Source organism: Ursus arctos, unplaced genomic scaffold (assembly GCF_023065955.2).
Source record: "Ursus arctos isolate Adak ecotype North America unplaced genomic scaffold, UrsArc2.0 scaffold_22, whole genome shotgun sequence".
Taxonomy (NCBI): domain Eukaryota; kingdom Metazoa; phylum Chordata; class Mammalia; order Carnivora; family Ursidae; genus Ursus; species Ursus arctos.
The window spans coordinates 50359616-50374096 of NW_026622897.1; the positions used below are offsets into that span (position 1 = coordinate 50359616).

At 47.1% G+C, this 14481-nt stretch overlaps 1 protein-coding gene across 2 annotated transcripts in view; it reads left to right on the forward strand.

Annotated features, from left to right (window-relative positions):
* GAB2 (GRB2 associated binding protein 2) overlaps positions 1-14481 on the forward strand; it is a 183827-nt gene that overhangs the window by 146135 nt on the left and 23211 nt on the right. For both annotated transcript variants that reach the window (XM_026518191.4, XM_026518192.4), the window contains exon 3: positions 12719-12962. In XM_026518191.4, the coding sequence (XP_026373976.1) occupies positions 12719-12962 (244 nt within the window). The remainder of the gene's footprint in view (positions 1-12718; positions 12963-14481) is intronic.

Here is a 14481-nt window from a genome sequence, read left to right on the forward strand (position 1 = left end):
TACTGTGTACAAGGCACCATTCTGAGCATTTCGCAGATCTTCACTCCTATCATCCTACGAGGTAGATCCCTATTATTCTTCTCATTTTAAGAGGAGGAAACCGGGGCACAGAGACGTTCAGTAACTTACTAGTAGGTAAAGGAGCTGAGATTCAGACCCAGACGGTCTGGTCCCAGCATGCATGCCCTTAACTGTTAAACCATATCCTGAAATTCTAGATGGAGTTCTTTCCTCCAGTCATCGTGGTTCCTGTACCAGGTGTTCAGCACCTGCCCAAAGACCCGGGAAAGCCTCACCGCTGCCTTTGCTCTCTTGCAGTGTCCGTCTCTGAGTCTGCCAGTTGTAGGTGCTCTCCTTAGACTCCTTTAAGAGGGCATCACACAGAGCTCTTGCTGCTTTTAATTTAAACATAAGCCAGATTTTCTTCACTGACCAAAACCATCACTTCAGTTTTCTCTGAATCTAGGACAGATGTTCTTACGCCCACTAGAGTCCACATAATTACAAACAGAGCTGAGAGGCCAGCTGTGGGGCTTGGCCGTTAGTGAATACATTTTGCCCTCAAATTCATCAGAGCAATTATCCCCCCTGGACAGAGGCACCAAGGACATGTTTCTCAGATGCTCAGTGATCTGAGTGTAGAAGGCTTTGGATGGATGGACCTGGGTACTAATTCTGGGTCTGTGGTTTTGCTTGCAGTGTGAACCTCAGCCAACCATTTGTTCCTCAAGCCCTGTTTTAGACCCTGAGTATGTGAGCTCAGGCTCTCTGAGAAGCCGCTGCAGGATGAGTTAAGACCTGCAAGAGATTTATTGGGTGAGACACCTGTGAGGGATCATGGGAAGGAGCCAGAGAAGGGGGTAGAGCCTGCAGTGGGGTCAGGGCTGACACCTGTGACGGAGAGAAGGCAGGAAGGAGGATTAGACTGCAGTGCAGTTCTAGGACAGTTTCCACCAGACCAGCGAAGGTTCTCGAGCCAAGGTCTCCCATTAAAGGAGTCCCATGCCTCACAGGAACAGGCCTGTATTAGTAACTACTGCCATTCCTTTGACGCTGGATGAGAACAGCCATGGGGAGTTGCGGGATGCAGGAGGCCAGCAGCTGGGGCTGTGAGTCAGTTATGCTGCCCACATTAGGAGATCAAGAGGCAGATTTTTATGGCTAACGCACTGAAGCATCACCTGTGAACAGAACACGTGAGGTTCAGACTCTTAAAGGAGCTGACAGTCAAGTGGGAAAAGACAGATGAAAAACAAAATATTTAAGTGGTAGCAGTAAGCACTTAGATGAAGAGAAGACAGAGTAACGTGGTAAGGGGTGACTGGAAACCCGGTTAGGTCAGGTGAGCAGGAAAGGCCTCTCTGGGCCTTGGATTCTTTATTAGTCATATTAAAATGATTTCCTTTTTTTCATTCCACTGGATATTTGTGTAGTGCTTGTAATTTATAAGTATATGCTCCTTCTCTACCCTCACATCGAGCTGCATAATAGAATGACTCTTCGACTTGGTGTGAAAAAGACTTGAGTTTGAGTCCTGGTTTGGGCATTTCCTGAGAGCTCTGTAATACTGAGTAAGTCGTTTTATTTCTCTGAGTCTTAGTCTTCTTATGTGAAATGAATCTGGAAAGATCATTGCCCTGCCAACTTTTCAGGGCTGTTATAAATGTCAAAGTTGTTGAGAACAGCCTACAGTCGGAAAATAAAAATAAAAATTTCTTTTACAAAAAATAAAACACTTAGGAATCAATTTAACAAAAAACATACAACATCTCTATACAGACAATGGCAAATCGTTGCCAGGAGAAATTCAAGAAGACCCAGCAAAGGAAGAGAGATATCGTGTTGTAAAGTAGAACATTCGATATTGTTATTATGTTATTTCTCCCAGATCGATCTATAGATTCAGTTCAACCTTTGTCATAATCCCAGCATGCTTTTCTGTATTAATTATACCAGAGCAAATGAGAAGATACTATGTACACATATGAAAACATTACTGTTTTACCAAAGAACATGTCAATTATAATTCTGACCCTTTCCAGTCATAATATTGGACTTTTTTGAGAACTTCAGGGAACAGTGTTAGATTATTAAATGAAAGCTCTTTTCACTTTCCTTAGAAGTAGAAAAGTCCACTCGAGCTTATAATGTTTATTGTTCTTCCAATCTGATGTATTCCATAAAAAAAGAAACTGACATTCTTGCTCAGACCTACCAATCAGTCACTGGTAAGAAAATCATGTGGTCTCTCTGGACCTTAGATGTCTTATCAGTAAAATAAAATATGGAACTAAACGATCCCTTGGTCATTTCCAGAACTGTGCGTCTGTGATATGGAAGAAGAATAAATCATTAAGGATCAGCAAGAACAATCTGGTGATTTCTTTCCAAGCCTGGTTCAATAAGTTTATCATGTTATTCTCTTGAACCTTTTAATATTCTATAAGCGAGGCAGCAATTAGCATGTTGTCTGTGACCAAGACATACTAAAATGAAAAAGAATATGATCTTATAATAATACTAATGCAGTCTCCAAACTGGCCTTTCTTAGGATTTCTCCTCTTGAGTCTTTCTTTTTCTTTTTTGCCGGGGATGGGGGGGAGGTTACAGAGGGAAAGGGAGAGAGAGAATTTTTTTAAAAGATGTATTTATTTATTTTAGTGAGAGAGAGCATACACGAGTGGGGAGAGGGGTGAAGAGAGAGGGAGAGAATCCCAAACAGACTCTCTGCTAAGCGTGGAACCCAGCACAGGGCTTGATCCCATGACCCGTGAGATCATGACCTGAGCCACAGTTGCGAGTTGGGCACTTAACCAACTGAGCCTCCCAGGCACTCCGGGAGAGAGAGACTCTTAAGCACGGACCACGCCCAGTGTGGAACCCTCCTCGGGTCTCGATCTCACAACCGTGAGATTATGACCTGAGCTGAAATCAGGGGTCAAGTGCTCAACCGACTGAGCCACCCTGGCGCCCCTCCTCTTGATTTTTTTCAAAGCATAAGTTTGGGATTCATTGGTTTTGGTTTCAGCCTCTCTGTCCTTAATGATGGACTTAAATTAGATGGTAATATTTTGAAAGAGGACGTGATTACACAAACCAGAATGAGAACTTCTAGTCCAGGGATTGGCAAACTTCCTCTGTAAAAGGCCAGATAGGACATATTCTAGGTTTCACCACCCTTCTGTTCTCTCACAAGTACTCAACTTCGCTCTTGTGGTATATAAGCAACCATAAACAGTATGTAAATGAATAGGCATGGCTGTGTCCCAATAAAACTTTATTTATAAAAGCAGCCAGTGGACCCAATTTGACTTACAGCCCACAGTTTGCCAACCCCTGTTCTAGTGTAGCAATAATACATCTTGGCAGGCCTTCCGAGACACACGTGCATGTGGTCTCAGGTGTTGGCCCTTCTAGAGGTGTGAAAAAGATGTGATTCTCTTTGGATGCCAGCAGAGAAAGCCTAGAGTTGCCGAAGCATCAAAATACGAGGCTGGAAGAGGAGTAGGAAAGCTACACATATGAAGCCAGGAGCCCGTTGTGACGCCAGGACTCGAGACAGCAGCTAAGAAAGAGCTGCCAGTTACAACTGGGTCCTACCAGCCTCTTTGCCTCTGGGGTCTTCTGCTCACCACACCAAGGTCAGCTGAGGCCATTTGCACACTCTGGCACCAGTCCCGGCTCCAATCAAACCCTGAAGGTCTGTGAACACACAGCTTAAGCTCTTCTCCCACATCAGATCACCTCCCACGACGGAGTGCCGAGGGAGAACCCCCCCTCCATGGAGCACTGACGCTTAGGGACTGTGGCGTCTCTCTACTCCCTAGGACAAGCCCTGCAGGCTGCTGTTTCACATCGCGTACAAATTGGGACTCTCAGTTTCACATACCGTCCTTAGCTTCTGTAGCTAGTGAGCTGAGATTCAGATTTCAAAATCCACGTTCATTCTCCCTACCACACTACGTCTCCGGAAGCCACAGTTCGGCTTCTCATAATGCTCAGATCTCCTAATTCCCTCAGCAAGCTGGGGTCCGAGAGTCCCAGCCTCCCCACCCAAAATAGAACAGTTTCAGGTATTATGCTGGTGATTTCTGCCATTGCTGATGATTCTTTTTTTTTTTTTTAAGATTTATTCTTAAGCAATCTCTATACCCAATGTGGGGCTGGAACTCACAACCCCAAGATCAAGAGTAGCAGGCTCTTCTGACTGAGCCAGCCAGGCGTCTTGATGAACTCCTTCTGTTAGTGTTTGACACTCATGTTTCACACCGTTTGCCAGTTGTCTCTTAAGTGAAAGTCATTGTAAAAAAAAAGGCAGGGAAGTTCACCTCTTATAAAGCCAGCAAGCTTAAAAATACAGAGATATATTGTTGCTATTTTTGTGGGAAGGTCACAGGAGTCAAATACATCATTGCCGTGTGAGCTTATGGTGCCCCCTGGATGGACTGATTCCTATGGGACGACTGTTAGGTTTCCAAAGTTCCTCGGGGGAAGGAGGAAGTGCTGCCCTGAAGAGAAATCCTTCGGTTTTTCTAACTGTGCTATAAACCCGCAGAGCAAGGACAAGACCCGTTCTTTCTGCTGGGCCTGCAGCTCCGAGCAGGGTCTCTGCAGTCCATGCTCATGACCCTAAGTAAATGACAAGTGTTTCGTTCTAAATATGAATTAACTCCTGGAGGGGGGACCACCTGGCCAAGCCAGCCCCACTCAAAGGAGCAGGAGTGAGTTCTGTCACAGCCACGGTGTGCCATACGTGCGGCAGGTGAGGGGAAAACAAAATTTGGAAACTGATCTTTCTAAAACCAACAGGACAATGCGTGGCTAAATATAGGCTGGCTGTCCTAAAACAGATACATACACAACCCAGAAAACCCCACAAAGTGGTAACAGTTCCTCCCACCCTTCAAGAACAGTTTACATTGGGATCCTGGAGCTATCCGTTCGTGCTTCTGACCCAAAGAAGAATGACCGACCGCCAACCGCCGTGGTGTGTTTATCGAACACCTTGTTCTCAACCAGACCTTTGCTAAGCACAGAGCATTGCACTAAACACTGTCAGAGAAACAGAAATGGGCCAGATCCTGACTTCTACCAGCTCTCTGTCCCCTTCCATGTGACAGACTTGTGAGCCCCCGATGGAGAATACCCCGCAGAACGAGGTACTGTGAAAGGTTTAGAGGAAGGCGTGATTCATTCTAACTGGAGACCTGATGGAAAGCCTGGCATTTGCTCTAACGTGAGGGGCCCCGGGGCAGACGAGGTTATGTAAGGGTGTGTGACCAGAGACTGTGACATGCCTCTCAGCTACAGTCACTCTCTTTCCCCTGCGCCCTTCACACAATCGATTTCTGCTAAAGTATGCTGAAAGATCCTCTCTGTCAAGGTCGGGATGTTCTGACTTGGCTCACAGAGCCCGGGAGGGTGGGGGTGGGGGGGTGTTCTTTCTCAGATCCTTTCCTGGAAGGGGGATCGCATGGGCAGCCTAGTCCCCAAAAGGTCTCCCAGGGGCTCATGTTACTGCCTGTCTCTGCCTCCCCTTTTTTCTTCCTCTCCTTTATAGTTTCTATAAACACTAGGAGATGTATTTTTGAGCTTGGGGAATTATTTATACTAGTCTTTAGTAGTTCGATCCAGCAAATGTTTACTTACCATGCAAATGTAACATAATAAACTCATAGCAAAATACCAATCCTGCCATCCAGTGTCCTGGTGATCAGATCCCCTGACTTGATTGCCCCTCCCCTCCCCTCCCCCACACATTATGGAGACTACGTCTTCATTCACACTGATAGATACTGATAAATCTTTCCTGCAGCACAGGGGAAGGACCCCCACACTAGGAGCTCTGAATTGTTACTGCAGGATTGAGGTCTGACCTACTGTGTGGCTTTGGACAAGTAGCCTCACCTTTCTGGGCCACAGTGTCTCCAACCCGAAACGAGAAGCTTTGGGAATGTGGGAAGGACGGCAGTGATGAATAGCAGTTAGACTCCGGGCCCCTTCCAGTTGCCGTATTATGTAAGTTATTGTGTCGAGTGAAGCTCTTTTGTGCTTGGCTTTAAATTTGTGAAAAATTCCTCTAATTAGGATGTGTGTCAGACGATTTTGAGGATTATTCATTTTTAAATGATTTCTTGTGGTTGTGAGTTAAAATGACCTCGAGCTCTCGATCCCGTCTTGCCCACAGCCCCTGTCAGCATGCATTTGTTTTTCGACCTCTGCACCCTCTGGTCCTTGTTTCTCGGTCAACTTTCTGCAGGGACGACTTACTCCATAGAATCCTACACCCTTCTGTTTTCAAAAGTCTTTCATCGATCGTCTTTTCCCTGTTGGAACCCTTAGAATGTTACCACCATTCCACTTCTGGGTGTCAAGCCAGCAAGCATTTACTGAGTATTTAATAATTACTGTTTACCCATATTCCATCTCATCAGATCCTCGAAAGAACCTTGGAAGGTGGGTGTTCTCTCCGGCATTTGGCAGCATGAAAAAGGAGGTGCAGAGAGAGTAAAAGTTTTTCGTGAGGCCCTATAGTAGGGTAGCGTCAGAACCCGTGTTTCTGAACCCACGTCAAGGCTCGTTCTGTTACTAGTTGTGCCTCTTGGAGTTAGCTGTAGGCAGATGATGTGAAAAGCCAGTGAGAAACAAGGGTGGTTTCCGGTATATAATTTTGATGACCCAAAAAACGATTTTTGGAAGAATTTGTTATTTCATTTGGCTTTTCAGGCTTGCTTTGCCCCTGATATTTCAGTTGACCCCCAACCCTTCTACCCCTGCCCTGGGTTTAAGACCCAGAGATTGTAAAAAGCCAAACCAGTGGATCTTATCTAAATCCCTGTGTGAATATGACTCATTAGGGCTCATGCCGAACCGCTCTCATGTTTCCCAAAGGTGGCTTTGACGCGCATCCCCAGTCTCATCCCAGTCCTTACTTTTTTGAGCAGAGAAAGCGAGGCCCAGGAAGGTGAAACGGCATTCCCGGGGCCACTCAGCCAGTTGACAGCAGAGCGTGGCCTAGACCCCCGTTCTGTTACTTGATTCTGCCTCCCATAAAGCTAACACCGTTCACCACATAGGGATCTATGGGAACTCTTTTCTCTACATGGATGGAAAGAATTGGCTTTGGAAGAAAGTGAGATCTGTTTCCCATGGGCTCTGCCATTTTCTAGCTGTGTGACCCCAGAGCTTATTATTACCTTCCTGAGCTTCAGTTTCTTCGTCCAAAAAAGAAGGGGGGAAAATGGAAATAATACCTGCTTCACAGAGTAGACTAGAGGCACGTAGTACGTGCTTAATAAATGGTAGCTGTGATTATTATAGTCCGTAGTGTCCTTTTTGTTCTCCTTCCATATATAACATCGTACAGGGTATAGTTGGGACAGAAACAGAGGCAACAGTGACCTTCCAAGCGCTCACTGTTGCTCGGAAAGCAACTCCATACCTATTGGCCAATGTCAAGGTCTCAGCAGTTCCCTGTGTACTAAGGAATGGGAGCAGTAAGAACAGCAGGCACTGTGCTAAATGCTTTATATGTATGATCTCAAACCTTGCAGCAGCCCTGGAAAATTATGTATTTTCCCCATTGAACAGGTGAAGATCAAAGAGGTTTGTGTAACCTGTCCAAGGCCGTAAAGCGAGGAGTTAGCAGAAGCAGGTTCTGAATCCAGCCTGGGCTCCAGCATGTGCTTTGGTCTACCACTTCATGGGTTCTGACACCCACTGAGGCTTGGGGTGGGGATTTAGGGGGGAAAGGATAAAGATAAAAAGGGCATTGAGATAAGGGAGCCAGTCATTATTTGGCCAGTCATCTTTTCCAGAAACTCCCGCCAACCGCCCCTTTCCTGCTCCTGTTATCACTAGCCAGTTGATGGCTGGGCTGGGCTGGGCTGGGCCCCTCTACTAAAATCCTTCAGAGCTTTCCTGTTCTAGAGTTTTGCAAGAAGGTGGGCGGAGTGTTTGTGTGCTGGGCAGGCTTCCCAGGGGTGATTGTGGAAAGGAAGGGGAGTGATTTTTAGGGCCCTAAAAAGAAGCCAGGGAGAAGAGGAAAAAATAAAACCCTGTTTAAAAGAAAACAAATTTGACTCAAGTGTTTTCTGGCATTATCTTAAGTCTAGACTTGGAGATGGAAGCCCAGGCCAGAAGTCTGGAAACGTCCATTTTCTACTTGCTGTATTACTGCCCTTCCTAATGACCCAAGACACATCATTACAACAGCCTTGTGGCCACATACCAAAAACAGCCCAGCCACACATCACGTAATGTCCTTTTTTGTTCTTTTCTTCCCTCAAGGGGTACCCAGGCAATAAAAACAAATCCTATGCACGTTTCATGTGAGTGTACGCATTTGTTTTCACACCAATATCTCCTTCACCTTTTACACCTTGGGTCTTTTGACCCCAAGGAGTTCTTGCTGTTTTGTTTTGCTGAAATTCCCACTGCCTTGCTATGACTGTGGAGCAAAGCCCAGGACGGTGGGGTTGGAGGAGGTGCAGGGAACTGAAGGTAGGAAAGGGAGACTGTCTCTTACTCAATCTCCTTTGGTAAGGACTTGGTATTTACTGAGTGTTCAGCATTCTCTTTAGAGAGGAAGGAAAGGTCAGACGTATTTAATTAGACCATTCTTCTCTTGCGCAGACTTAATACTTCACGAAAGTGTTAATGCATGTGTGTGTGTATGTTTTTTTAAATTCACTTATGTATTACGACATTAAAGTGTACAAGTCATTGTTTTTTAGTATATTCACAGGTTTGTGTGTACCCACCACCTCCATCTAATGTTGGAACATTTTCATTGCCTCAGAAAGAAACCCCATACTCATCAGTAGTCAGTCCCCATCCCCACTCCTCCATCCCACCCCCATCCCCAGGCAGCCACTGGTCTACTTGCCGTCTTCATGGATGTGCTGATTCTAGACATTTCATATAAATAAAATCATTACAATCTGTAACCTTTAATCGCTGGCTTCTTTCACTTAGCATAGTGCTTTGACGATCCATGCATGTCGTAATATGGATCAGAACTTCACTCATTATAGTCAGTTAAGCATCTGCCTTCAGCTCAGGTCGTGATCCTAGGGTCCTGGGATCGAGTCCCACACCGGGCTCCTTGCTTAGCAGGGAGCCTGCTTCTCTTTCTGCTTGCCATTCTCCCTGTTTGTGCACTCTCTCTCTAACAAATAAATAAATAAATAAAATCTTTAAAAAAAAAAAAAAAAAAGAACTTCACTCATTAGACGGCTGAGTAATAGTCCATTCTAGAACTACATCACATTGTTCATCCAGTCTCTACCTCTGCCGTCACACGGTCTTCTCCTTCTCTGGCTCTGTCTCTGTTTGCTGTTCTTATACGGATGCCCATCAGTGGATTAGGACCCACCCTATTCCAGTATGACCTCATTTTAACTAATAAGATCGCAAAGACCCTATTTTCAAACAAAGTCACATTCTGAGGTTCCATGTAGACATGAGTTTTGGGGGGACACTCTTCAATCCAGTATAGACCCTAAGGAATAATCACTTACATTCAGGTAGAAATCTTCTAAAGTAGCAAGCAGAAGTGAGATTTGGGCAAGGGTTAGCCCCAGAACAGCTTTGAAGGAATTTTTCTGAAACTGCAGGTCATTATGGAGCTGGCTGATTGCACAGACATGGCTTTGTATTTATAGAATGGAATTCCAAGTGGGCCCACTTCATTTTAACCCCTACTTCATCTTATTAGCAAACCTTGAAATCCCCTCTTATTTTGACCACAAGAAACAAGCATATTTGATTCTGTGCTAGTGAAAATTCTTTTAGTCACTCAGCAAGTATGTATTCAATACCCACAGTGAGCTGAGACTACTCTCGGCACCAGGAATACAGAAGTGCCGAGGACACATTTTGAGAACTTAAAACATGCCAAATTGTCTCAACCCTTTATGCATTTCATCCTTGTGACCACCCTGTGTCAACTTGTAAATAAGGAAACTGAGGCTCAGAGAAGTGAAATGGTTTCTCCAGCTCTGCAAGTAAACAGCCTGGGTCACAGATGTGATTCCACAGCCTGGACAGAGGACCCCATCCCTGAGAACAGGTCATTCCTCTTTTATACAGACCCACAGCCCAAAGCGTGCAGTGTAGGGGGCACGCAGGATGTGAGGGGTGACAGGCGGGGTAAGTAGATTGTGACAGAATGGCCTTTCTTGTCGGACTTGGGGACCTGGACTTGATTCTGGAGGTGGTGACGAATCAGCGATACGGAGGGACCGTGACCTCTTGCTATGTATTTCATTTTTTTTATTAATCAACACGTATTTATGGAGTTGTATCACACACTGGGCTTGATGCCAGGGATGACACTGTTACGGAAGAGAGAGTGTCTCTGCCCTCGCTGAGTTTACAGCCAAATGTATGGAGTGAGGAGGGAGAAAGGTTAACTGTCTTCCCAAAATTCTGTTTGAAACACAAGGAAGGACTGGCTAGAAACAAGGTTGAAGGAATAAACAGGAAAATGGCTTTAAAAAGAGAGAGCTTTGCGGGCCATCCTGAGCGTGACAGGGATCCCCTGAAGACTTTGAAGCCAGGCGGCGACATAGTGGCGGGTGTGGTTGTTGAGAAGCAGAGCCCTGGAAAATGCCTAGGTTTCTGGCTGAGGACCGATGGCGTGGTGGCGCTGACGTACTTCGCAGAGTGGGAGACCACAGGAGGGGGCTCGCTGAGTTTGACCTGCATGTGGGACATCTGAGTGGAGATGCCCAGCCCACAGAGGGTTCTAGGACAAGAGCCCAGGATAGAGAACTGAGCTGAAGATTGATTTTTGAGAGCCGTCCTCACCTGGCTGGGGAAGATTACCCCAGGGGAGTCTCCTGAGTGAGTGAAGCTATAGGAGGGTCTGGGTGGAACCCTGAAAATGCCCCCACTGAAGACAAGGCAGGGGTGGAGGAGTCCAAAAAGACCACGGGAAAGGTGGAATTGCCCCAGAGGCTTTCTCGTTGCACCTTCCCTGTGTCTTCTCAGGCCGCAGCTGTGTCCGTCTCCGGCACCCTGCTTCTCCATCCCCGAGCATAAACCTTCCCCCCTCTGCCATTAGAGAGTTCATCTTGCACATCTAATGGAGTAATGAAGCCATTGATTCTGCTAACAAACATCCAGTTCACTACAAGACCTGTAATGGGAATTCATTTTGGAGGTCAATACAGCTGTCGATGGAACAGTTTTCCCCAGGGGCGCATGGCTCTCACTGTCGGACGCTGGCAGAGCTGTTCTGCCTTGCATCAGAGAAGCCTGGAGAGTAATTAATCCGATAGAGCACTAACGAGCTCGTGATCCTGCCTAGGGCCATGAGAAGGGCAGGGACATAGGTCAGATAACGGCGAGTAGAAACAGAAGTGTGTCCCCTCTGAAAAGATTTGAACAGCCCTAGCAAGCCACCATCACCACCACTAAAACATCACACCCCACTAGCTGTCACATCACCAGAAGTTACATCTTTAAACCTTTATTTCTCTTGAACGAGAAGTTTCACTGTGGAATTATTGTATGCCGAATGAACATTTTTGCTTGTTCCACAAACGCAGACTAAGAACTCTCTGTGCACCTGGCCTTTATTGGGTAAATCCTGGAACCGTAGGCGTTAACGGCATCAGTCACTGTCTTAGAGACTCATGGGCTAGAGAAGGAGGCAGAGGGACAGTGGATACAATGAAGCATGGGCCAAGTGCTATTGGCAGCCAGAAAAACACCACATCCAGGAAGGTTTCAGAGAGAATATGATATCCATGCAGGGTCTTAAAGTCTGCAAATGAGTGCCAGTAGAGTAGAAGTGAAATCCAGGCGGAAGGAACAGCAGAAGCCCATAAGAAAGAGTCATAAAAGGGGCTGGTGTGCCTGGGGACTGATGAAGCTTCCGAATGCCTCGGTCCAGGAGGAGAAAAGCAGGAAGTAGGTGAGACTGTCAAAAAGGCCTTGTATGTTAGGCTCAGGAACTTGGACTAGGCTTAGAGAACCAGCCGAATGAGTAATGCCCTTGGCCTGGGGGGGGAGGGTAGCACTCTCAGCTGTGATCTGTCTTTAATACCTGCTTCTTTTCTAGCACAACAGAGGGAAGTCTAAGAGGAGAGTTAAGCGGAAAAACCAACTCAGAATGGTGGGCACAAGAGCTGGGGAATGGGAACCATTGCTGTTCTTAAGAGGACTTGGAAGGGCAGGCAGGAGGAGCTGGGACCAGTCTTACGGCACAGTCTGCTCCAAATACATTTGTGCTTTTATCATTAATGCAGTAAGTCGCAGCCCGGGGTCTGACTTAATGAGTCTTCAGGAAGCAAAGCTCATGTAACAAAGCCAGCCTGAGCTTTGATGGAGGTGATGACAGCAGGAGCCTCCGAAGAGGAGGAAGGCAGTGGCACTTACATCTCTAAGGGCTGGCCTGGCGTGAGGGCCAGAGTCACACCCCCGCGCCATGGGCGGCCACCCTCCTGGGAGCTGGGTGAACAACATCAAGGTGGGGACAGGGAGCGGCTTCCAGGTGACTCCGGGAGCAGCGCTGAGGGACAGGGCATCTCCTGTCCACCAGGAGGCCACAGCCCTCCTCTCCCAGGGGCAGAGAAGGATGAGCGGGTGTGTGACGGGGAGAGGAGGCTGCCGACTGTAGCTGGATCGTTGCCTCGGCTCTTAATATCTCTTCCTCCTCTGACAGCCCACTTGGGGATAAGGACACCTTTCTTCCTTTTTTGTTTCACAGACTCCCTGAGAAACCTCTCCTCCGCCAGTCACGGCCCCCGCTCTTCTCCAGCTGAGCTCAGCAGCTCCAGTCAGCACCTTCTCCGAGAGCGGAAGTCCTCGGCCCCGTCGCACTCCAGCCAGCCCACCCTGTTCACCTTTGAGCCCCCGGTGTCAAACCACATGCAGCCCGCCTTGTCCACCAGTGCGCCTCAGGAGTATCTCTACTTGCATCAGTGCGTCAGCCGGAGAGCGGAGAACGCCAGGTAGGAGACCGCCGGGAGCAGCGGTGCCTCGGGGGCCCACTCGGGACTCGGGAGCTTCCAGTCCTGTTTTTAATTTCAAAGACGAGGGAGTAAAACATTTTCTCAGACAAACAGATGCATTTATTAACAAAGCATCATTCTTTTGCCTAGGTAACCTTCACATGGTACTGGTGTCAGCTGTGCTGCTACAGAGTGGTGATCAGATTCCAGAGGAACCTCCCATTATCAGAAATCACGCTATAAAAATGTTTAATCTGGGGGGAAAAGGCATTAGGGACTAGAGTTTCAGAATTGGGAAAAAAAAACCGTCAATTTACTTGTTGGCAATAAGAGTATAGCTATAAAGTCTTACAGTATTGAACAAATCCATATCTCACTTTTGCTGTAGAGCAGCCCTGTTCTGTGTGGTCGTGAACTATCCACAGGTGGCTATTTAAATTTGAATGGGTTCAAATAAGATAAAACTTAAATTGAAGTTCCTCAGTTGCACTGGCCACATTTCAAGTGCTCAGTCGCCACGTGTGGCTAGTGGCTACCCTCTCAGCACAGGTAAGGAAACATTTCATCACCACGGAAGGTTCTAGAACAAGGACTCTCTGCTCTAGAATAATAGTCTATGTATTTCTGACACCACTAGTTCTCTCACAGGTGCCGAGCGTATACATATTTTTACTACCGTTTATTCTGGTTGTTAGGGTAACAAAAGCACAGAGGTGATGGGCTTTACCAGAGCTAGTCCCCAGTTGCTAATCCTGGCCAGCAGAGGACCAATCACGTGTCTCAGTTCATTTAGAAACACCGAATTTGTGTTATGAAAACTAAAGCAGTTAGAGAACTCACTGTATTATGTATTACATCATAGAACATTTTCAAGCAGAATCTTACTCGAACCAGTCAAATGCACTGAGAGACAGCCGATACAGATCATTCTGTCCGTCTCCTAGATGAGGACAGTGAGGCTCCCAGCTATGGCGTGACAGAGGCAGGACTAGAGCCCAGGGCTGCTCGGCTCCGGTCCTGCACTCCACACTGCGTCACCCTGCTGCCGGGACCATGACACGGCTCGCGCTGCCTGCGCTCTGTCTTAAGGTGGCCTCAAATACCCATTTTCCTGACGCCTCGGGATTCCTTTGTTTATGAACTTCCACGAGTTCAAACTCCATCAACTTAGACGGAAAGAGCTGAGCTCAGAAACAAGGTGGGATGAATGAGCCGAGATGACAGAATGAGTTCGGGCCACGCCGTAAACAGCCCCGATGCCCCTGGCTCCCACGCCGCCGGCAGGCAGGATGCGGAGGCTAGAAGCGTGTACAGGCTTGGGAGTCCGGCAGGTGCGGGTCCAGATTCAGGTTCTGCCACTTTCTTTGTGATCTCAGGCCGCTTACTGAACCTCGTTGAGCTTCCATTTCCTGACCTGTAGAATGGAAAGGGCTCCTCCTAAGGCTCCCTGATGAGCACAGTGACAGGAGCACATCCAAGTACTTCTGAGCGTTTGTTCTCCTTGTGCCCCACCCCCACT